This window comes from Grampus griseus (genome assembly GCF_964374135.1).
Source record: "Grampus griseus genome assembly, chromosome: 5".
NCBI classification, from domain to species: Eukaryota; Metazoa; Chordata; class Mammalia; order Artiodactyla; family Delphinidae; genus Grampus; species Grampus griseus.
This window is the reverse complement of record NC_138998.1, coordinates 102,059,179-102,082,491: the sequence shown is the minus strand read 5'-3', so window position 1 is coordinate 102,082,491 and position 23,313 is coordinate 102,059,179. Positions and strand designations below refer to the sequence as shown.

The 23,313-nt window shown below is 32.6% G+C and overlaps 1 protein-coding gene across 2 annotated transcripts in view; it reads left to right on the top strand.

Annotated features, from left to right (window-relative positions):
• EPHA3 (EPH receptor A3) overlaps positions 1–23,313 on the top strand; it is a gene marked incomplete at its 5' end in the record, with an annotated part of 363,089 nt that overhangs the window by 313,373 nt on the left and 26,403 nt on the right. For both annotated transcript variants that reach the window (XM_082655447.1, XM_082655446.1), the window contains 3 exons: positions 698–883; positions 8,322–8,383; positions 10,285–10,494. In XM_082655447.1, the coding sequence (XP_082511573.1) occupies positions 698–883; positions 8,322–8,383; positions 10,285–10,494 (458 nt within the window). The remainder of the gene's footprint in view (positions 1–697; positions 884–8,321; positions 8,384–10,284; positions 10,495–23,313) is intronic.

The window sequence follows — 23,313 nt, the reverse complement described above, 5'->3', positions numbered from 1 at the left end:
ATTAGACTACATAAAAGTCAGCAACTCTCCATATTAAACAAATTCTGACTGTGCATTTAAGACAACTTTTTTATTGAAGACATTGGATCTAAGAAAATATTTCTACAGTAATTCTTTAGATACTATTCAATACTGTTAGATTATTTTTCTCTTTCCAGAGCCCCAGAGAACTTTACAACTAGTATGTGAATAATACAACACACCCTACTCCATAAAATGACTTGATAGCTTATTCTTTTATTCCCATTTTCAGAGAGCTGGAATTTACAGCTAAATTGGCCCTGGTAAAAACAGAATACTGATAAACATCTGAAATTTAATCCAGTGTTTAACCCGTTATATTGGCACTAATGCTAGTTGATTATCCTGAGGAAATGGTAGCTATGAGAACAAGGAATGAAAAAATCTAATAGATATAACTTTTGACTTCCCTCTTATTCTTTCATATGTCATTATTCATAGTGTAGTACTTCAAAATACATGAGGCTTATCACAAGGTCCATTTTCCACCAGGGTGTGTATGTCCTGGGGTTTCTTATTACCATCTTCCAAAATAATTTGGAGGCCTACAAGTGTACATCTTGCAGGTCAATTATTGAATTGGAATTATTGAGAGAAAACAGTTGCTCCCTACTGATGATTTTTTTATAATATAATTTCTTACCTTTTCTTGTTTTGTTCTTCTGCATTCTAACAGGTGAATTTGGAGAGGTGTGCAGTGGTCGCTTAAAACTTCCTTCAAAAAAAGAGATTTCAGTGGCCATCAAGACCCTGAAAGTGGGCTACACAGAAAAGCAGAGGAGAGACTTCTTAGGAGAAGCAAGCATTATGGGACAGTTTGACCATCCCAATATCATTAGACTGGAGGGAGTTGTTACTAAAAGTAAGTGAAGTCATAAGACTGATTTTGTGTATGTTGAGCAGAGGTTGTGTAAACCCAAAGTCAATAATTTAAGAATTTTGGTCTTTTTTTCATGAGTACCTGTTAGTCTTAACCAAAAACAAAGCAAAACAAAATGGAAAAAAAAAATCAAAAAACAAAAACAAAACCTCAGTGTTTTAGGGTTAACATGTATTTCTTTGACAAGAGACCAAAGACATTTAACTAGTATTATTTTGACAGTGCTATTGTAGACCTTAAAAAGCTTTAAAAATTTAGGATCTAAATATTGGACTATAGTAATATATGCTGATTAAACTACAGTTAAGTGAATCGTGTAGAACTTTCTGTCATGTAGAGTAGCAAGGAAAAAACAATGACTCAATTTTGACAGAAATTGCTGGGAACTCCTGGCTAGCTACCTTTTCTTTTACTGTTCACTAGTTTCATTTAAGCTTCCAAATATTTACCCCCCTGGCTTTAGGGAAATTATGAGAGTTTTGGGAGTGCTTCTGAGCTGTAAAGATTGGAATCACATTAGACCCAAACCCTTTTCTCCATTCTCTGTGGATTTCAAATAATTCTCATCTAGAGTCCCAGATGGATTCTTGACTACTCTGGGGAAGCTCTGGCTTACAGCCTGCGACAGAGATCTGAACTTATTTCCATGATGATTTCTCCATCCAGGCTCAAAAGGGATCCCATGAGACAGATATGTGATTTTTGGCTCCAGTCCCAATGAAAACCTCTTGAGAATGCTCTGGGATGTTGTTTTTCTCAAGATTTTGGGGCACAAGATGAAGAATAAGCTAAATTGGCAGTAGCAGACTTCTTAGAGTGAAAGACAGCATATGGCAGGGAATTTGGCATCCTTTAGGGGATAATTCATTGGCACCATATTTACATATTCTGTGGTTACCAACAGACATTGCACATTATATTTTTCACAATGATATTTTTCTTTAACATTACGTGGAGCACTTTCCAAATGGCACTAATACCTATTATCATTTTTGTATGAGTAAAAAGGCAATTCCTTACTCACAAGAGCATGGTATAATTGAAATATACTTTGATTTCCTTTAGAGTTTTTTAATATAATAAGTGTGGTTAAGAATTTAACAATGTAGGAGAACTTAACCATAAACTATAAGCCCATATTAAGTCTTGTTAGGAGCATATTTTTCCCTCTGTACTCCTAAAAATGAGGCTACATTAGTTGTAACACTAAAATAAGTTCTGATGAAAAATGTCTTTTTAATTTTTAAAAATGAATAATAAAAATACTATTAATATTTAATAATAAAAATTTTAATAATAAAAATACTAAGGATTGGGAAAAAGTATGAAATATTTGTTCCTTCAGGGCAAGACCATATCTATAGAGTATCCTACTTAATATCTTTAGAATTATAGAATCATGTCTCACTGGGTTTTTAATAGTCATTTAACCTTTTATTTTCCTCCATATCATTCTCACCAAGTGGTTGTCCTTCAGATCTTGAGCCCATTGGGAGAGGAAACTCACTTGTACTTATGTATCCATTCTTCTTTTAACTGTCAATTTTCAAAATTCTCAATTTTTTTTGTTCCCAGTGTTATGAGTTATTATTATACTGTTTGGTTTTGCTAGCTCTTTCCTATAAGTTCATTTACTGAATGATAAGCAAAATTAAACCATAATTATTGTGGAAGATCTTCTTTAGATATAAAGATATATATATATATCTTATATATATATATATAAAGAAGATCTTCTTTAGATATAAATGGAATAATCAAATATGAATTATGGTCACCTGGCAAAGAAATCCATAAAACAACCCTGAGACCAAAATACAGGAAAAAAAATGCATTAAGAAAAAAAAGGACCTTTAAAAATCACAGGTATTATACATTAAATGTCTTATTCAAGTAGGAGTCTGTAACATTCTAATATGAATTACAGCTGCCTTATTCTTAGAGTGAAAGTTCTAAATTTCATATATCTCCTTGGTCAAATAAGCATGCAAGAGACTGCCAAATCTGACTATATAAATCCCAGTCATCTCATATAGTGCAAGCATAATAGAGTAGCAGACCTAGAATTAGATTTTGAACTCTTTTAGTGGCATATTTAAAAGCTCTAAGTCTGGCATCCTGTTACAGCTAGAGGAAATAGAAATGCCTTAGAATAAAGTTAATAAGTTGTATTTAATATATAAACAAGGCAATTTTGTCACCAAATAAATAATTTAATCCACTCCTATCATTTTATTTGTTTCCTGAGAGTATATGACTGCTAAAACAATCTACCTGCAAAGTTCAGAAACACACACACGCACACCTAGAGATACAGAGCTTATAATTTAATGAACAAATTGTATTTAAAGAAGAAAAGAAATCATATTGGTATCTGGATTAAGAATCAGAGGGTCAGAGTTCAAATTCTGATTCAGCTCTACTGGTTTGTGAGACATCTGACAAATCAAACCACGCCCAGAGACTTGTAACTTGTAACATGGAATTAGCAGTTCTACTTTATTACTTCCAGGTCCTTGTAAGATCAAATAAGATTCCATAAGAATATGTTCTTAGGTGAAATAGAACTATGCAATCTAAATGACCACTTCTGGTTGAATTTGAGAAGATTTTACCAGTTAATCTGGGAGTGTAGAAGAAAATTCTTGAAAACAATTCCTTTTTGGCTTAAAGATAATTTTTTATTATTGCTGTTAATTATGTGCTTTGAAACACTAAGTCTATTATAATGTATCATTTTCAAGTTAGAGAAAGCCCTTTATTCAATAATTATATTTTCATTTATTTGAATTAAGCCATAAACAATTTTAATGGTGTGGTTTTGAGCTTGATGGTCTTAAACAAGAGAAGGTGAGAGAGTCTCTGATCTTCAAAGTAGCAGAAAGCTGGGGGCACAGTCCTGCTCAGAACTTGGTACTAACATGTGTTATCAATTTTAGTTGAAGTTCAAAAAGATGGAACTTGTTTTTAGCAAATGTTTGATATTTCTGCCATCACACCATTAGTCAAAAGATGTTCAGACTCCATCCAAGAAGACTTTCCATTGGTCACTTTTCACCTAGTGCAATAGAAGGAATTATATAGGATGAGACTGATGTGCTTTTTGTTGTTATTTAGGGATGGATTATTTTCTACAAATTAAAAAATAATAATAATGCAACTTAACTGTAGCCTTGTACTGTTGAGGAAAGCATGGGCAGACCACTAAGAGGATTTCTAACACTGAAAACACTTCTGTATTGGTGTGAGTGTCCACTGCACACCAAAAGCTTAATCATTTGTTTGCATTGTCAGCACATATGATAAGGAGATATTACTGGAATAAGTTGTCATTCTTTAGTGACAATGCCAAATTATTTCTATTTCTTGTTTGCCTCTCTCTAAAGTTTTTCTTCAACACTTGTCTCAAGTCCATGTCATATTTTTTAATAGACAATACAAGGGAGAGTAGAAATATTGTTCCTGTCCTTTCCTTAAAAGTATTAATTTCATTTCAAATTAAGCATAAAGACATTTTACAATTTTAAAGTCAGCTTAATGTAAAATTTTCAATGTGTTAAGATTAATAGAGTATGGCTGATTAAGGAAGAGTTGGAGAAAGTACTTCTTAGCCTGATTTTGAAGAGAGAGACTATCCTTAGCTAGCCTGAAATAATAGACATGGTATGATCTATTCTAACTGGCACTCTGTTAGGAGCTGGATTTAGAACTACAGACAAACTAGAGTTGGTCCCTGCCCTGGTTAACTCATAGACCAGTGGATGTAATAGGGATCATTCTTAACATGAATTGTGTCCTGATTAAAATGGAATTTGGAAAAGGTTGTCCTGTAGGTTTATATGATTTAATGTGAAACCTACAGAAAAATACTCTAATTCAGTTCATTACAATATTTCTATCAGTCAGTTAGTTACAGTACATGGGAATCTATAACCAAAACATTTTCTAGTTTCTAATCAAAAGTGATTCAAATCTTCTTTCCTGAGAATAGTAAGGCATATTTTGTCTATTTTCTTCAATTTTGCTTCTCCTGTTTATACTTTTTTGCTTCCACCCTGATTTGATTACATGATACTAATGATGAGTACTGGCTGCTAAGGTCAAAGATTTTGATTTTATAAATCCCACTCATGTTGGAGTGTGTATAAGTCTTAAAAACAGACAGACTTACTATGTCAGGCACAATTACTGTTAGTAGGAATTAATAGCATTTCCTTTGGAAATGAATTACATTTCAATAGTTTATAACATTTAAATCATTGATACATACATTTTATGTTTGAATGAAACTATTTTAATCTAAGACCAACATTTATTTGATAATTGCAATAAAATTTCTATATATAGCTATATATTTATCACATTATCCTGCTGTTTTTTTTTTTTTAAATAGACTATGTGATTAAGAAGGCGGTGAAATAGATAGTGTTGAACTTGGAATTCTTAGACATTTTGAATCACATTTGTTCTGTCAGCAAACAAAATGATTAGTAAATATCTCTGAGCCATTGGGGAAATGAACCGATTGTAAGAGACTGATGTGCTTCCTTTAACCCTTTGATTATGAAAGATCATGATTTTTTCTACACTCATAAATCAATTTACGAACAAAAGCAAAATTCCACTGCACATTTTGTTATGCTGATTTTTGGTGGAGTTTCATTTCAGCCAAACAACAATAATTTCATTGATTTTAATATATATATACTCAGATGTATTTAAGGATCTCTGAGGGCAGTGAATGATATAGGTTCTTGAAGAAGCTGATAATGTCATTTCTAAATCAAAATACACATGAAAGAATGTGCAAACTTTGATAGAAATACATTGCATCATGTGCAGATGAGCTGGTATTTTATAAATAATTTCCAACTACATTTAATACATATTAGAACTAGTTCTAACCACTATTGCGCTTTTCCTTTAACTCTGTTTATCATAATCAAAATCACAAGGAAAAGTAAGTGAAGATCCTGCTTTCCAAGGTAGAATATTTGATTCTGTTTACTTTTTGTCTGTACATTTGGGTTTGCTGAATCTTTGAACTTAATGCAAAGCACATTTTCAGACTTGCCCATCTTAACTGATGTGTTTACAAATACCTAAATTATAGAGCTAAATGCAGCCTGGTCTGATTTCTGAATGGTCATGGGGCTTTGGCTTAATTGACTGGTTTGATTTTTCAGCTACTTTTATTTCCCTTGCCAAACATTTTACCAGACATGCTAACAAGAAATGAAATGGTCATAAGGCTGAGAGCCAGAAGGAAAAGAGTGATAAGCAAAAGTCTGGGTAGTATACAAACACGGTAACTGGCCACTGTAATTGAGAGTTGACTGTGGGAAGCAATATATTTGTAACTACATTCAAGGGCTGCATTGAGTTTTGCGAGCATGTTATTCTTCTAAGAATTATATTAAGGAAGAAATATAGACACTTATAGTGATGTATGGAAAACATGCATGTGCAGGATTTCATTCATTTGATTGTTCATTCATTTCATTTCAGATTAGTTCTCTGGGATCAGTTCTTAGGTATTTGATTTGCCAGTTCAGGAGAAATAGAAGTTTCCAAGGAAATGTTGAATTTTCTCTTTTTTCCTGAATATTGTTAAATCAAAGCTTAATTAAAATTTTGAAAAAGCAAGTCTGGAGGCTCAAGGTTTTGACTAAAATGACTTTTCAGACATTATCAGATTATTTTTTGAACGTGTGGAAAATTTTATTAACATTAAGTTTAAAAAGCTTTACACCAGTGTTACACCAAGGCATGTATAATGTTTGATATATTACCCAAAATATATAACTAAATCAGTGTCTCAGTTGACAATAAATTGCTGTGTCAATTTATTTTTACATATATGAAAATCTAAGAAATTTTACAGAATTTAAATAATTTCCTCACCTCTAAATAAATAAGACATACAACTTAGTATATATTCACATATTAAGCATAGTAAACATCAATATAATCTTCACGGTACTAAGCCATAATTCACAACCAGTATGAATTAAGGAAAGGAAAGGAAAAACAAGGAGAAAGGAAAAACAAGGAAAGAAAGCTATTTTCTGGCATCAGAATGGCACACAAACCACGATGTAGAAGGAACACATGAAAAAAATCATGCTTGCTCTACAGTTAGATGTACATGGATGTTTGTTTAAAATCTATTACGTGCTCAAGGTTTTTCATGCTTAGTCAAGACTTAATGCAAGTCTTCTAGACTTGGGAGAGAAGGGAGGTTTTTTTTTTCTTTTTGTAAAATGATAGATTTATAGTTAAAACAATATCATAGCAACAATAAGGGAAGTGAATTATGCTGTGGTAATATGTGTAGGCTTTGAAATTGGAGTTACATTTTACTGTAATAATTTCTGAAAGTGCTACAGTCTTCAGAGTCATTCTTTCAATTTGGAATGATGTGTAGAATTGACACCCAACAATTGCCTCAGTTATTACCTATAGTTGAAGATTTATTCTATTTGTAGATCTATGTATCAGTATACTTAGCACCTTTGTGTCTTTGTGTCTAATGCTTTTTCCTATTTTAAATGTTTCCCTCAGTGTACATTTCCAAAAGTAACAGCATAATATATTCAGGTTGCAACTTCTGGCTTTATACTTATTAGCTGTGTGATGTTAATTACCCTCTATATATTTCAGTTTTTTTCATGTAAAAAGTAGAAATGATGATAATTAATGCTAGTATATGTAAAATAATTAAACCAGCACCTTGCACACACTAAGTACTGTACAAATACATTTAAATGCTTGTTAAAATGTTTAATGATGTTTAAGGCCCATATTTCCAAAATGGTTATTACAAGTTACTATCAAGAGCAATTTTAATTTTATTTTTCTTTTAAGCATAGCATGGATTTTATAATTTTTAATGTGTTAATTGAATACAGATTATAATTATTAGTCTTAATTGTTTTGTCTAATTCACATATAGGATCCATGAAGGTAGGGACTTTGATTTACTTGCTTCTGACTAACCAGCACAAGAGAAAACACCTAGCGTATAGCTCTGCATATATCTGTAGAGAGTGTAAATGATTGTGGAATTCATGACTCTATCTTGGGCTTGAAGAAAGCAATATCTGATTTTGTAGTTCAGCTAAAATGCAATTAGAGTGAAGAAAAGGGCATATTTTGTGTTTAAGGAAAACCATACCAAAACGCCAGTTTAGATATCATATAAGTTATAGGCCCTTTTCTGAAAACCAATCTTTCTCGATTTTTTTTTTCTATTGAAAGCTAGTTTTCTTTTTAATAGTAATTTGGCAAAATTTGGAGGGCAGAGAAAAATTCATATTTTTAATGCATTAGGTGTATCAAAATGTATTATATGTGTTCATTGCATGATATTTGTTGAACTCTACTGATGATTATACATTTATTATTTACCTATACCTAGGTAAACCAGTTATGATTGTCACAGAATACATGGAGAATGGTTCCTTGGACAGTTTCTTACGTGTAAGTAGAAGATTGTATACACATTCGCATATCTCCACCTTATCTTTATCTATCTGCACACATATATAAATGTGGAATAAATTGCTGAAAATGATAGAGACAACCTCTAATATTATGCTAAACAATTCGATAAAGTTTTAAGAAAACTGAATTTTTTGGGACTAAATAGCAAAAGGAAGACTGTAAAATTACATTTTTATCTTGTAACATCCAAATGTCAATGGTTTATATTTTTAAAATAAATTTGTGCAATTTTCTTCAGCCTTTTTATTCAGACAAGATTCACATTGGTTAAAACAAAAATTTAAAGATTCTAAAGTAAGACATAAATAACATTGATATAAGACAGAAATATTCATTTCTTTATTTAAAGCAACCTCCATCTACTGTAAGATAGAAGACCTTCTATCTCTCACATAGTACTGTCCACTCATAAACTAAGCATGTGCTATAATGCCTAAGTATTCTCAATCCAGAGATATCATTACTTATATATCATAATATATACATACATATATACATATATAACATATATTTACATATAAATTTCAGTTGTTTACATTTAGAAAATTTATGTTTTACTAATATCAACAAATGTTACATTCAAAGAAGTTCATTAGATTTACAGAGTACAAGACACTGTCAAAAAAAAAGACACTGTCAATCACCAGTCACTATAAACAAGGGATAAAAAAAACCAAACACAGACCCTATCCTCAAGGTGCTTTCAGCATTATATAGATAGGGATAGATAGATAGATAGATAGATAGATAGATAGATAGATAGATAGATAGATAAGATATATAGTATAATTCATAATCATGGAGGAAAATACTAATTTTTCTATGAATAAGAAATTATATTCTTTATTTTAATATTCATGAGCTGAATAAAGGTTTCAGTAACAATTATTTTCACAAACATTTCAAAACTAAACATTTTGCAAGTCAGGTAGTTCAAAATATTATAATAAATATTCTTTTAAAATTATAATAAATTTTCCTCTAAAATTATTGTTTAGATATTGCTAGACATTAAATTTTACTTTTTTATATATCTATGTATGTATGCATGCATCTATCATCTACCTAGCTATCATATAAACTGTATATTTCTATTTTAATCTGAGTAGATTGGAAATGTTTCTAAATCCAGGACTATTTGAATTTATCTCCTATTACTTTCAGTTTTATGACCTGTAACTCAGGGTTGGGTAGAACAACAAATATTCAGTAAATATTTTTGACTAATTTTGAACTAATTATCTATTATGATAATTAAAGATTTAAAATCTACCATATTTGAAGCAATTAATAAAATATAGGAAAACAAGAAGAAAGAATAAGCATTCAAATCAAACCAATAAATACAAACCTAAAATAGCCACAGGATCCATTTTATTTTTTTGTTCGTGACCTTAAAGTTTCTGAGAAGGAGTTTGTCTCATCAAACGACCAGCAAAGTTCTAGTTTTGAACCTGAAGTTAAAGAATATTAGGCCGGCTTTCCTGGGGGCGCAGTGGTTGGGAGTCCGCCTGCCGATGTTTGTGCCCCGGTCCGGGAGGATCCCGCGTGCCGCGGAGCGGCTGGGCCCGTGAGCCATGGCCGCTGACCCTGCGCATCCGGAGCCTGTGCTCCGCGACGGGAGAGGCCACAGCAGTGAGAGGCCCGTGTACCGCAATTAAAAAAAAAAAAAAAAAAAAAGAATATTAGGCTACTTCTTGCTACAAAGTAATGTAGCTACTATACTATTTTGTTTTACTCTTGCATCTATTTAGTCCTGGCTGGTGTACTTAAAACTAGAATGTATATACTCTACAATTAAGTATGTGAAATTTTAATCAAGACATATCTTAGGAAATAGAAACACACCTTAACTGTACATTTGAAATACTTCTCAGAAACACGATGCCCAGTTTACGGTTATCCAGCTGGTAGGGATGCTTCGAGGGATAGCATCTGGCATGAAGTATCTCTCAGACATGGGCTACGTTCACCGAGACCTTGCTGCTCGGAACATCTTGATCAACAGTAATTTGGTGTGTAAGGTTTCTGATTTTGGACTTTCACGTGTTCTAGAAGATGACCCAGAAGCTGCTTACACAACAAGAGTGAGTAACTCATTTTTTTTTCTTTTATCTTTGTTTAGCAGCTTGTATTATGTTGACTGACAAATAAATAGAAATCACATCCCAAAATGCTTTGTCAATTATATCTTCCCCCGTATGAAACTTATCCTTTAAAAGTAAAATATTGTTACTTTTTCTGGAAAAATAGATGGTCACTGTCCATAAGGTGAGTAATGATATTAATTCTGAAATTCCATATGTTGGTTCAATGATTCTCCCAAAAAAGGTAGCAAGGTTCTAACATGTTTAAAGTCTTATTGACCTATCTTTTTGTCATGGTTGAACCACTTTTAAGAAAAGATTGGATAAATTCTTAGTACCCCCATCCAACTAGGTATAATCTTAAACCATTTTAAAATTAATGCTTACATGAGTAACACGTTTACATTATAAAAATTATAAAACAAAGCAATAAAAAGGAGAAAAGTCATCCATAATTATGCCACCCACGGAACATTTGTAACTTTGTGAGTCAGTTCTTCCAGATTTTTTTCTGCATACCTCTATATACAGACATATGCATGAATAAATGATTGAAATTAGATTATCCTTAATGCAAGTTGTATACTTCATTTCTCTTCTTAGCAATATACCTCTTGAATATATTTCACTGTCAATAAATAATATTTGTTTTTACTTTTAGTTGTTTAATATATTCTATTTTCTAGTTGTATCATTTTTAAAACCGAATCCTAATTAGTGGGAAAATTATTATTATATCTATTTTTTCAAGATATTTTACAAATGTGTATGATACATCTGCATTCATAGTTGTTTGAATCTGATGATTTCCCTATAATATATTCCTAAAAGTAGATTTTCTGTGTTAAAGAGTCTGTGCCTATGTTAAAAGCACATTTCAATACACTCCTAATAAAATTAGATATTATCATTATTTTTAATATTTACTTACTAAATGTTAGGAATTTTATCTGTTAATTTGCATTCCTTTGATTCAAAATGCATTTGATTATTTCTTCTTATGTTTTTGGCAAATTTCTTTGACATATTATTATTTTAGAGAAATTATTTTATGGAAGAAATTTTTAAAAATAAAAATATGATAATCATGGCTAATGACACTACTCAGAAATAACCAGTTTTAACATTTTAATTTTATCTTTTCATAATATTTTTCTATGCATTTTCATATAAAAAATATTTTCAGTTCTGCATATACTGACAAAAAAAGATCATAATATGTATACTGATATAAAAAATGATTTCCACTTAATAAATCCAGTATTTTCTTTATATATAAATTCAGTGTCATTTTGTAACATTTTTAATATAAAATATAGAATTTTCTGGATGATGAAATTTTTTTACAGTATTATTAAATAATGTATAGTACTCCATTTTATTCATGTACATTATTTAGCCAATGTACTATTAATTGGGTAGAATTCTAATGTTTTGCTATTATTAGCAATACTTTGATGTACATCTTGATATATAATTCATGCCTTTCTATCATTACCTCTTCAGGATAAATTTCTAGAAAATTGGTGAGTCAAAATATGGACAAATATGTGAAGATTTTGGTACATGAATTGCTTAATTGTTTTACATATAGTTTGTTATCACTTTTCATTTTTAGTGGCAATATATAAATGAGGCCATTTCATTATACTCTCACTAGCCAAGAGAATGAGCAGTTTTTAAAAAAGACAGTCAGCTTCTGCTGCTTTCTTCTTGTTTAATGCTAAGAGTTTATTCCTGATTAAACAAACAAACAAAGAAGCAAACAAAAATTCTCATTCTTTTCAGAGGTCATAAACCTCAGTAACTCTATTAACAGCCACTAAGGTTGTCACGTGGCGGCTATATCTCACTCTGAGAAAGAGCTCAATATGCAAGACTGAGTTTCATCTACAAGTAAAGCCACAGTGATAGAAACACAGAAAGGAAGCTCTGTGTCTCAGATATATCCCTAGCCGTGTTGATTTAGAAGTTGGAACTCTCGTAATGGCTTTTACCCTTGTTTGCATTTCCAGTTTTCAGGTATACTCTCTAGCAGATTACCTTTGTTCATGAATCTAAGTATTTTTAGAAACTGTGTTCTGCATAAAAATGTTGCTGTTCTGGGCTTCCCTGGTGGCGCAGTGGTTGAGAGTCCGCCTGCCGATGCAGGGGACACGGGTTCGTGCCCCGGTCCAGTGTTGCTCCGCAACTGGAGAGGCCACAACAGTGAGAGGCCCGCGTACCGCAACAAAACCCAAAAAAGCAAAAAAACAGCAAAAGATGTTGCTGTTCTTAGGAACACAGTTCATTAGATTAAGAGCAAGAGAAATTTAAGAAAATTGTATACCTTGCAGCTAGTTGAATTAAGTTTAGAACAGTGACTATTCCTACACAGCTCTGAAAACTTGATAAAATTACAAAACATGGGTATCTTGATAGTGCTTTTTGTGCTCCTTCTCTGATCACCAGAAAAATTAGTCAGCCACCATTCTGCAGCAAAACATTGTTATGACTAAACTATTACTCCAGGGGACAACATACACAACAGATGATAATATATAATATTTGTTGTCTGGAAGAGAATGTTTTTTATTCTACTCACTGCTACTCTGCATTCTAAAGATATTCTTCATAACCCTCTGCTACTATTTGAGCTATTAACACACTCCATGAAAAGTATTCTTGCTAGCATTATCCCTGTTACAAAAATCACCTTATTCAAGAAATATTTCCAGTTCTAATAGAAAGTATTTGGGGAAAAAGGCCTTTATCTGAGATATTCTATTTTTCGGTAATTCATTCAGGTTCTAATCTCTCTGTTCTTTAAATGAGCACATCCTTGTTCTCAATACTAGTCTTAATTTCTAGTGTTGGGGAGAAAGAATTTTCCTCTACCCTTCAAAGCTTCTTTTAGCTGGTCTAATAATCAAATCAACATGAGACATTAACAGGAGAAAAGCAAATTTAATTTCGTATGCATGGAATCTCACATATATGAGAGGGTCAAAGACAAAAAGGTAAAATGAGGTATATATGCCATCTTGAGCTAAGCAGTGGGAAAGAAGGCCTGAGGCTTCAAAGGGGAGGAAAGTAATTCACAAGTTGATAAGAAGAGTAGATGTTGGGTAATTAGATGTTTGCCCTGGCATACAGATGGGCCCCTCAGATGAAATTTATCTCTGGTAATCTCATTCTGGGAAAGGACCCTCCCTTGACAATTTAAATTCTTCTAGGTAGTTAAGGGAGAGGCAGAAGCTTCTCTTGAAGGAGCAGGGTCCTGATTGCCTTTGGCTCAAAAAAATTCATATGCCAAAGTGGCACGTTTTGGGGAGGTTACTTCTGAACTCTTGCACTAGGATACTCCAAGAAACAATTTCTCTTGGAGAAACTTGACAGATTCATTCGAACCTACATCATCTGCTCTCTGGAGACTGTATACGGTTAACTTTCGGAGCTTCATTTATACTGATTGTTACTTTGTCAGGACCAAGGGATCCGCAAGATTATTTCAACCTTAGTAGAATGATGTTGATGTGTCAAAATTCCTCTTTAGCCTTTGTGAAGTAAAAGTGCAATAGGATCTTTGCATTTATGCTTCATTCCCAGAAGATTCTTAAAAACCACACTAACCAAACGGGCTCATTCACTATCAATAAATAGCTGATTAGAGTTCTTCAGTGTTCATCCTTGTATTTTCTTGGAACTCCTCAAACTATCTGTGGGAGTCCTGACTTCCCTCTGAGAAGCTGTAATTTGCATCTGCATTTCTAGAATAATTTAGACATCTTTGATTTAATTTCCCATAATAAGCCTTGTTTGGTACAATAATTTTATAATTTACCCTAAAATATGAGGCATGGTCATACAGTAATAGGAGTTCTATTTTGTTTTTTAAACAAAGACACTGAAACAATGAAATGAGTGTTGTCATACTAAGCTGTCTTTTTGGGAATGTGTACTTACTGCAGGAACACTGCTATTGTCCAAAATGTTTGGGGAATTCCTCTTTCGAAATTATCTTTAAAACTAGATTGTAAATGATACTATCACTCAAAATTGTTTAGGCATATAGTATTTTGGGAAGCAGACTTGACTAAGGTAAAATCTGTGGTTTCAATAAGCTTATAGTTAATAAATAAGGAAAGTAGTACATTGTTGTAAAGTCTGGGTTTTTTTCTAACCAAAAACAGGATTATTCAGCTTAGACATCCGCCTTATTTATTTGAATTAGCATGCTATGATTATGTTTATTTCAGAAAAACAAGTTCACCATTTAAAATAGCGTGCCAAGGCATTCTTTTTGGATAGACACATTCTTGTTAATCTGCTTTACCAGTCATGTTACTTTAATCATACTTAACACATTTCAGAAATCAGCATTCAGTGCCTCAATTCATTATACTTTTCCGATTGCTCCTCTGAAAGTTATTGCCTTTAGATAGAGGGTAATTGCACTAAGAAATCATGAGAGACATTTGATTCAATGCCACTGAATGAATGTAGGGTGTCTGCTGTTCTCATTTTTAAAACACCTCTGTGGTTGACAGGCAGGGTAGAAGAGTGAAATAGAAATTATATCCACTAATTCTGTATTTAAAGATTCTTAAACTGGAGGGGACATATGAGGAGTTGAGAAAACCCTTAGCCTTACAACTTAAAACAATGTATCAGACATTTTCTCCTGCTGCTTTTGATACTGTCTTAAGTGTACTCTGAGTTTTCCTTCCTTATATCCTCAATAGTATGCCTGAAAGGAAAAAGTCAGCTGAGATAATAATAAACACTTTTTTGTGTTTTCCATAAGAATATTAGATAGGAAATTGGAATTTTTTTTCAATACACACTTTTAGTTATTTCTCTTGATTTCTCACTACTGAGTTATGCGGAAATTCCAAACACTGACACTTTTTATTACAATATTATTATGCATCCTGTAACCTTTAGAAAATTCGACTGTACATTCATGACATGATGAGAATGAGAAAGATGTAAAGTTTTAGTATTACTATGAAAATAGTTCAATCTTGCAGACCCCCTGAAATGCTCTTGAGGACACCAAGAAATGCTTGGATAACACTTTGAGAACCACTGTTATAGATACTTTATGAGGAAAATAACACCTTAAAAACTAAATAAATATTTGAGTAGTTATTAAATGATATAAAATCTGACTTATGATATAGTATTATGTGATATAACATGTTTTGAAGAAAGGTCTTGAAAGCATACCTGTGGCTACATACCTAAGGTTGCAAACCATCATAAAAGGCCCTGGATTTTACTTGGGATGGATATGATTGGAGCATTTAGCTAAATTTAAATTTAGCAAATTTAAAACATCAGAGAATTTTTGTTGTTGAGAAAAACAAACAAAAAAATGGATTACCTCTCTTTAGTTATACATCATGTGAATTTCAGAGTATAATTATGGCATGTTTCCCATTTTTTTGGACTGAATTACTGATTTGCTCTATTTTATACTATCAGAAGCATGGTATTATTGGTGAGAACTGTTTTCTACTGAATAATTTTTCAATCTTTTTCTTATGAAATTTCACTTTTAATAAGTTAGCATTTTTATGTGTGTATGAATACATATATTATGTTTGTATGTTAAAATAGATGGAATCCAAAATTCCAAGATGATAGTGGTCAATTTGCTGTTTTAAACAGGATCAAGTTAAAGAAAATATAGACTTTTACCTAATTTATATGCTGTGTCATGTAAAGTCAATCCTGTTCTCAAGTCCCCAAATTCATTTTAGGGGTATAATTACCACATAAACTGATCTGGGAAATTTAAGAAAACCAAATGATGTATTCTTGGTTACATTCTTCATTATTAACATTTTTCTTTTTATTTCTATTATGGAGATGCATACTGAGTAATTGCCAAGTGGATTTTTATATTGAATGAAAAAAGTTCTGTCTTGTGTCACATTGCCCTATGGCCAATTAAAACCTATTTAATTTTTAGAAGATAAAACCAAATGAAAAGTTATTACAGGCATTATGTGTTAAGTAATAGGAAAAAGAAATCTTATTTTACGTAATAACTTATTCTATTTTTTTTCTCTGTGAGTCTGCCAAGTTGATGCCAGAAATATTCTACTACTGCTTTGTCTTGTCTAATTTCATTTGCAAGACAAGAAAAATAAAGGGGCTAAAGCAAGTGATTAAAAGCTAAGTGGCTGAATACTCTGTTTCAGGATAACTCCACTTGAAGAATATGAATATTAGAAAGCATGAGCCTTAGTTCTGTAGAATTCTCAAGGACTAAAAACTATGCATACCAAAAACTTGTGTGATATGAAAAGAGAATAATAGTATTTTGATAAGTAGTATATGTCATATGTAATTTACACATGAATGAAAAAAAGCAATAAGTAAATATCTAATCAGTGGCCTTCATATAGTAATGTATTTTAAGCTTGGACACAAAATAAATAATGTCAACATTTTCTAGTCTCTTAGGATCAGTACATAGCTTCTGTCTTATGTAGCTTCACAAAGTAAAGCTATATATCCCCAAATCAGAAAACTCTAGAAGATTTTATAATCTCAGTTAATGGTGCCTCAAAGTTTAATGAGGGATCAAATACTTTCTAGCCACTCATTTCAGAGAGATGGATAGCACGAACATTTCAACATGTGAAAATAATCCATCCAGATTTATGTGGAGAAAAATCACAACTATAATTTTGGAGTGATACACACGAGTGAGGAGCTTCTATGTAAATATATTACACACAGTCTCTAGCAGGAACAGTTTTCTCTGCAGTGCATCATTCATTCATTCATTCATTCAACAAATATTTGAGTGCCTACAATATACTAGGCACTGTTCTAAGACCTGAGGACCCAGAGGTAAAAACAAAGCCCTGATTCCGTGAGCTTACATTCTAGTGTGGTATTTCACATAATAAACAGGTGAAGATATAGCAAGGCAGAGAAATAAGATGAGGAATGTGGACAGTATGAGGGAGATGCTACTGTAGATAGGACGATCAGAGAGAGTTTCTCTAATAAAATGACATTAGAACAGAGAATTAGTGAGAGTGAAGGAGAAAATAATGTAAATATTGAGGTTAATAGGCCAGATTCATTTGCTTTAACTATTTTTCAATTCAATGGAATAATTTTAATAATTTCTCTTATTCCAACAGGCTCACTTTGCAAGAAGACAAGTTAAGTAGTCAGATTAATGATATAACTCAGACTTAAAGACAAGCAAATAGTGACTGGTCCAGTCTGTAGCGTTGAGCCCTGGAAGCTTAGTAAAAATCACTTACTAAAATTATTTCCAGTTGACTTGTGAATATCCCACATTTCAAATTTGTGATGACACATTGCCTGAAGCTTTTCCCATGTACCCTGAAGCCACTGACCAGCCCCAGCTGCTCCGGCACTGGGAGAGACAGCAGTCATTATTTCCCAAGCCAGTCTTACTACTTGATGCCTGGAATGGCTAATAATTTGATTCATTCCTGTCCTATGACCCTTTTTCAACTACAGTTTTACATGTCATGGTTCAGGCCCACTCCCATGATTTTTTCCCTTTCATTTGCTAGCCATTTCTCTGGAACTGCCCCCGTATTTCAAGCAATTTTTATCTAACATAGACATACAAGGAAACCACTGCCATTATGTCTAGTCAGAATTGTTTCAGCAGATATTTATGAGATTCTCAAACTATCATGTTATCTTTCCTAATTTTTCAGTTATCATATTAATATCATATTAATAAAACCAAGCCTATCCAAGTTATGTACATTTTTGCTTAATTACTAGAATGAATCTAATACTTCTGTTTCATTATTTTTATTGTAAATATATAGTATTCCTGCTATATTGGATAGGTCTTTCTGATTTATTTACTTATCAATATGGCTTTTTTGGAAACTTGTGTTCAGAGTGCTAAAAATTCACTTTCAAATGAATTTCTGTAACCTTTAAAAAATAAAGTAGGAATTCAGTATATGTAAAACACAAGGTTTAACACGTAAAACCTCTTTGAACTTTGAAAAGAGCTGTACCCATATTAGGCTGTATGTTTAGTCTTATCCCTAAAGTTTTTCATTGTTTTTGTTGAAGATATACATTATACATCAGATGACCTAATTTTATATTGTATTATTTGACTCTGAAAGTAACAGAAAAGTTACTTGTATTTTATTTCCTGGATAGCCATAGAGTTACTTAGAACACAAGGTGAAGACTTTTAAGAAATTCTTAAGTGTCTCATGGAATGTTGAAAAATTTCAGAAGTTCAAAGTATTGACTTTTGCTACCTGAGAGATCATCTGTCTCTGATCTCTTGTGGCAGTCAACATCTGCTGGAACAATTCTCTCAATGACTTTTAGATTTGAACTACTGGGAATTAGAACAGATGCTTCCCCTGGGAGTCTTCTTGGATTGCCCTTCACCTTGTTGTCTACTGTTGTCTGCAGTGAACGAAGTTTACTTCCTGACGATAGATCCTAAATCCTTTAGTCAAATGATTTATCTCTATAGTTCCACTTCTAACCTGAGAAGCCAATATTTGCCTCCAGGTTAAACACTCAATTACTCTGGGTTTACTAAGATAAACTCTCCGAAGTCCTTTGTCACTCTAACTATGACCTGACAGAGCTCACAGGCAGGCAATGTGAAATATGGATCAGCAAAACATTTCCTAAATCAGTAAGGAGAGATTTGTGTATATAATCAGAGAAAAATTGGGGCAGACATAAGATACTAGGGCTCAATGTCCAGAGACTTCAGCAATTACACTCCTTTTCTTTAGAACTCAAGACTTGAAACCCCCTAACCCACAGTGAATGAGCTGACTTCAGTTAAGCACCTGAAAAATTCAGGGCTTTTAGCCAAATGTCTCATTTAAACTGTCTAAATTCATTAAGTTTAGAGAACTGAATTGCAGGATCTTCCAAGAACATGTTTACTTTGTGATTCCTCCTCTAACTGCTGTTTCTGGACAAAGTGAACAAGGTTTTGTACTACTTTACTCCTGGATTAGAGTTTAGCAATTACATAATGCCTCTGCCCAGAGAATCCCTAGTATCTTTACTTGTGCCCTTTTATTCTCCTTTAACTTTTCTGTAAGAATTCTATGGAAGTAAATCCAGATATTACAGCCAATAGATATGCAGTTTAGTCCAAAGTTAGGATCATCTTTGGACTAAACAAGAGCCAAAATAATTAACATTAAAAATGTCAGCATCCTTGATATTTCTGTACGTTTAAGATAGAAAGTTGAAAGTTGAAAGAGCAAAGGTTTATAAGTTAGCACAGCTGTTAGAGATAGATGAAACTGAACATAAAATCAAGTTTTATGTTTCCCATGACCCTCAGTTTATGAATGATAAGATATCTGCACAGAGAGGCTAAGAAACTTGGCAAAAAATAGATAATAGAGTCAAAGCTAAGCCTAGAAATGACAACTCCTAATTCCTACTAAACTTAAGAATCCAAATGGAACATGTGACCGTAAATCCCCCTGGACCCCCAATTACTGACTGTCATAGATGTGACATCAGCACTGGGAGGAACTGGCTCTGGGTTTGGCATTGCAAATATGGGGAACAAGCATTAGCTTCTGATTCTGTTGAGTTTGAACTGGAGGTCCCTCTGCAATTGAAGTTTTAGAAACACTCCATATGCTGTGAATCTGGGCTTGCTCCAGGCAACTGGAGACTTTTCTCAAATATGTAAATATCTGGGGAGCTTACATACAGACATAGAGACCACCTTAAGTAAATGCTTCATTTTATGATCTGTTAAAATATTGTAAAAAACACATCTTCATAAATTATTTTTAGAGTATCTGGCACTTTACTTTTCTGAACACCTAGGAGCATTTTACCAACCAAAACTTCAATTGCCAACTGATTTCAAAGTTTTAGCTCATTAATAACAGTTGTATTAGAATAGTTTTACTATGGCAAGAAGGCAGTATACCAAATGACACCATTTGTCTCATCAAATCCAAAGTTTTGGATAGCTCATTGAAGGATATGTTTGGCAGTTTTTTGGAAAACATCTAAATTTTTAAAATGCCCTCTACACATATAAACTGAAAAAGCAATTTCTGAATGTGAAAAAGAAGAAAATATAAGTCAAGCAATGTTGGCTTAAATTTGTTGGGGTGGGAGGTGGGGAAGGAAGAGGAATTTTTGTGGTCCAATCAGAAGCAGAAGTATAAATAAATTCTGCAATACATTACTTGTAGGAAATTTAATGAGTCAGAATCTTGTATATTCAATTTATTTTATTTTGATAGTCTCAGATCTACAGATGCTCAGCTTGAAAGCAGAGAGAGTTATCGTGAAGTGTGACTAAATTAAAATTTATGGGCCTCAGCTTCTTCTTTCACCCTTATTTCAGAGCCAAATTGAGCCCTCTAGGTCTCTTATCCAATGTCTCACTATGTCAATGATATTTATGTTTTGTAGCCCTAGATAGCATTTTCTCTTGTAGGAAAACCCTATTTCTTACCAAAAGTTTTGGTTATTGATGCTTCCATCTAACAAAGAAATTGATGCTTAATTTAAGTTTTCCTAGCAATAGAAAATGATCCCTGTTTCAAAAAAATTAAAGGGAGAAAGCAAGAGAAAAAGAAGAAAAGAAAAGAAAACAAAAAATAGAGGGAAAAATCTCAAAGAGGTGCTATTATATTTACCAAAATCCACATATCAGAAGATTAGCTCTAATGAACTTGGCCCTTTTTTAGACTAGAACAGGAATGAAAATATCCATGGAAAGTGTGCTAATGGTTAAATAAAGAAAAAAAGAAAGAATTCCACTTAGTGTACATAAAATCCAGTTAAATCTTGGACCTCTTTGAATCATTTTCCCTTGCTGATCAGGATTTGTCACAAACAATCTGAAGCAGTAGTTCTCGAACAGGGATGATTTTGCTCCCTAGGGGATATTTGATATTGTCTGGAGATATTTTGGCTGTCACAATTGGAAGGATGCTGATATAATCTAGTGGGTAGAGGCCAGGGATGCTAGTAAACATACTGCAATACACAGGACAGCCCCTACAGCAAAGAATTAATCTGGTGTAAAATGTCAATAGTGCTACTATATAGAGACCTTATTCTAAAGTTACCCAACATGTATAAAGAATGTGGAAAGAATGAGAGAGTGGGGATCAAATATCTCTCTCAGGTACTTACAATTTCTCCTGTCCACACTGGACTGCAAGTTGCAGGGGATAATGTGGAATACATTGCCATTTGTGAAAAATTATGCAACAGACTAGCCATCTGCCAACAAGTCTCCTAGAATGTTGAACTTCAGGCTAGCAAACATAATGTAACAAACAGTACACCTTTTTATTCTTGTTAAATTTTATTCTCATTTGCTTTTGATATAATACTTGAAAGTTATTGTTCGTTTCCACTCAAAGATTTAAATATTAAACGTGATCACTTTACTTTTGATATTTTGATTGCGTTTATTAAAATGTCATGGGTGTAAACTCATGAATAGACATTCACCTAGCAGATAAATATGTCCCATATTTTCAGCCAGCATGTGAGTATCACTTATGCATAATTATTTTGATGTTTTAACATTTTACTTAGCTTCATCCTACAAAGGAATGGAGTAATATTCATGTGCATAGATTAAAAATATTTATTAAATTTTTGGTGGTATTCAGCCTCTCATAGCCTTATGATTTCAAATGATAGTTTGGGCACACTTATTTTATTTACGGCAATGTATAGGACAAAAGCTACTACTCGAATTTATTTTACTAGTTTTGAATATAAAGAATTTTAAACTACAATGTTGAATTTAAAGAGTCTGTGATAATAGGTGCACTCACCCTGCCTCAAACTCTATAATAATATTATGAACTTGGAATCTCTCCTGTAGTTTGATTTCGAATTAAGCGTGTATTACGAATATGTTGGTTTATTTTTCTCTCATTTGAACCAGAGTGACTGGTTGTTTACTGATCATGGAAAAAGTAAAATAAATTATAAAACTCTTCTTACTCTGATGTATTTTTAGCAACGAATGATAAATTTGAATAATACTTTGTAGTTGGCAATGAGCTTTCCCTTATATCTTCATTTAATAAATTCTTTACATGAATAGTAAAAGTGTGCTATTTGAAGGGAATTGGAATGGAAGAAAGGGCAAAACATTTATTGAGTACTCTATTAAAGATTAGACACTTTAGTTGTTGCTTTATGTATATTATAAATCTATTGCCAATGACAAAAAGAATCCCTAAATAATAATGAATAATCCTCAGTCATCTTTATTCCCTTCCTCATCCAGTGATGGATGGTGCCATTTCCAAGATGGCTGGCTAGGGGCAGGAGGAGAGTCTTGAATATGATTGTCACTTCATTCCCAGAGCAAAACCAATCAGTCTAAAACACCTGGAAGCAGATAATGAAAGTCATCTAATGAGAAAGCTAAATGTTCCAGGGTTAAAATTCTAGGGTTAAAAGCTAATTACCTAGGTATTCCAATAACAGTATTGAGTAAAGGCAAACAATACTTGTTCATTTACACTTTCTTCTAAATAATGAGTTCAATTATTTAGAATGCGTTGTTCATTTAGAATGCGTTGTATGGATATCATATGGGAAAATATAAATTAAGAGTTTTCTTCTTGTAATTAAAATAAATATATTTACTTTTAAGTATATGAACTCACTAAACAGTGACCTGGAACAGAGCCCAGCCACTAAGAAAAAGACTAATACACTAAAAAGTTGATCAGTGGAAATTTCTAGGTAAGGAAACATTTAATTTTGCAAACTGGCTTAGTTGTTGAGCTGGTTGAATGCCACTTATTCATTCATTATGTG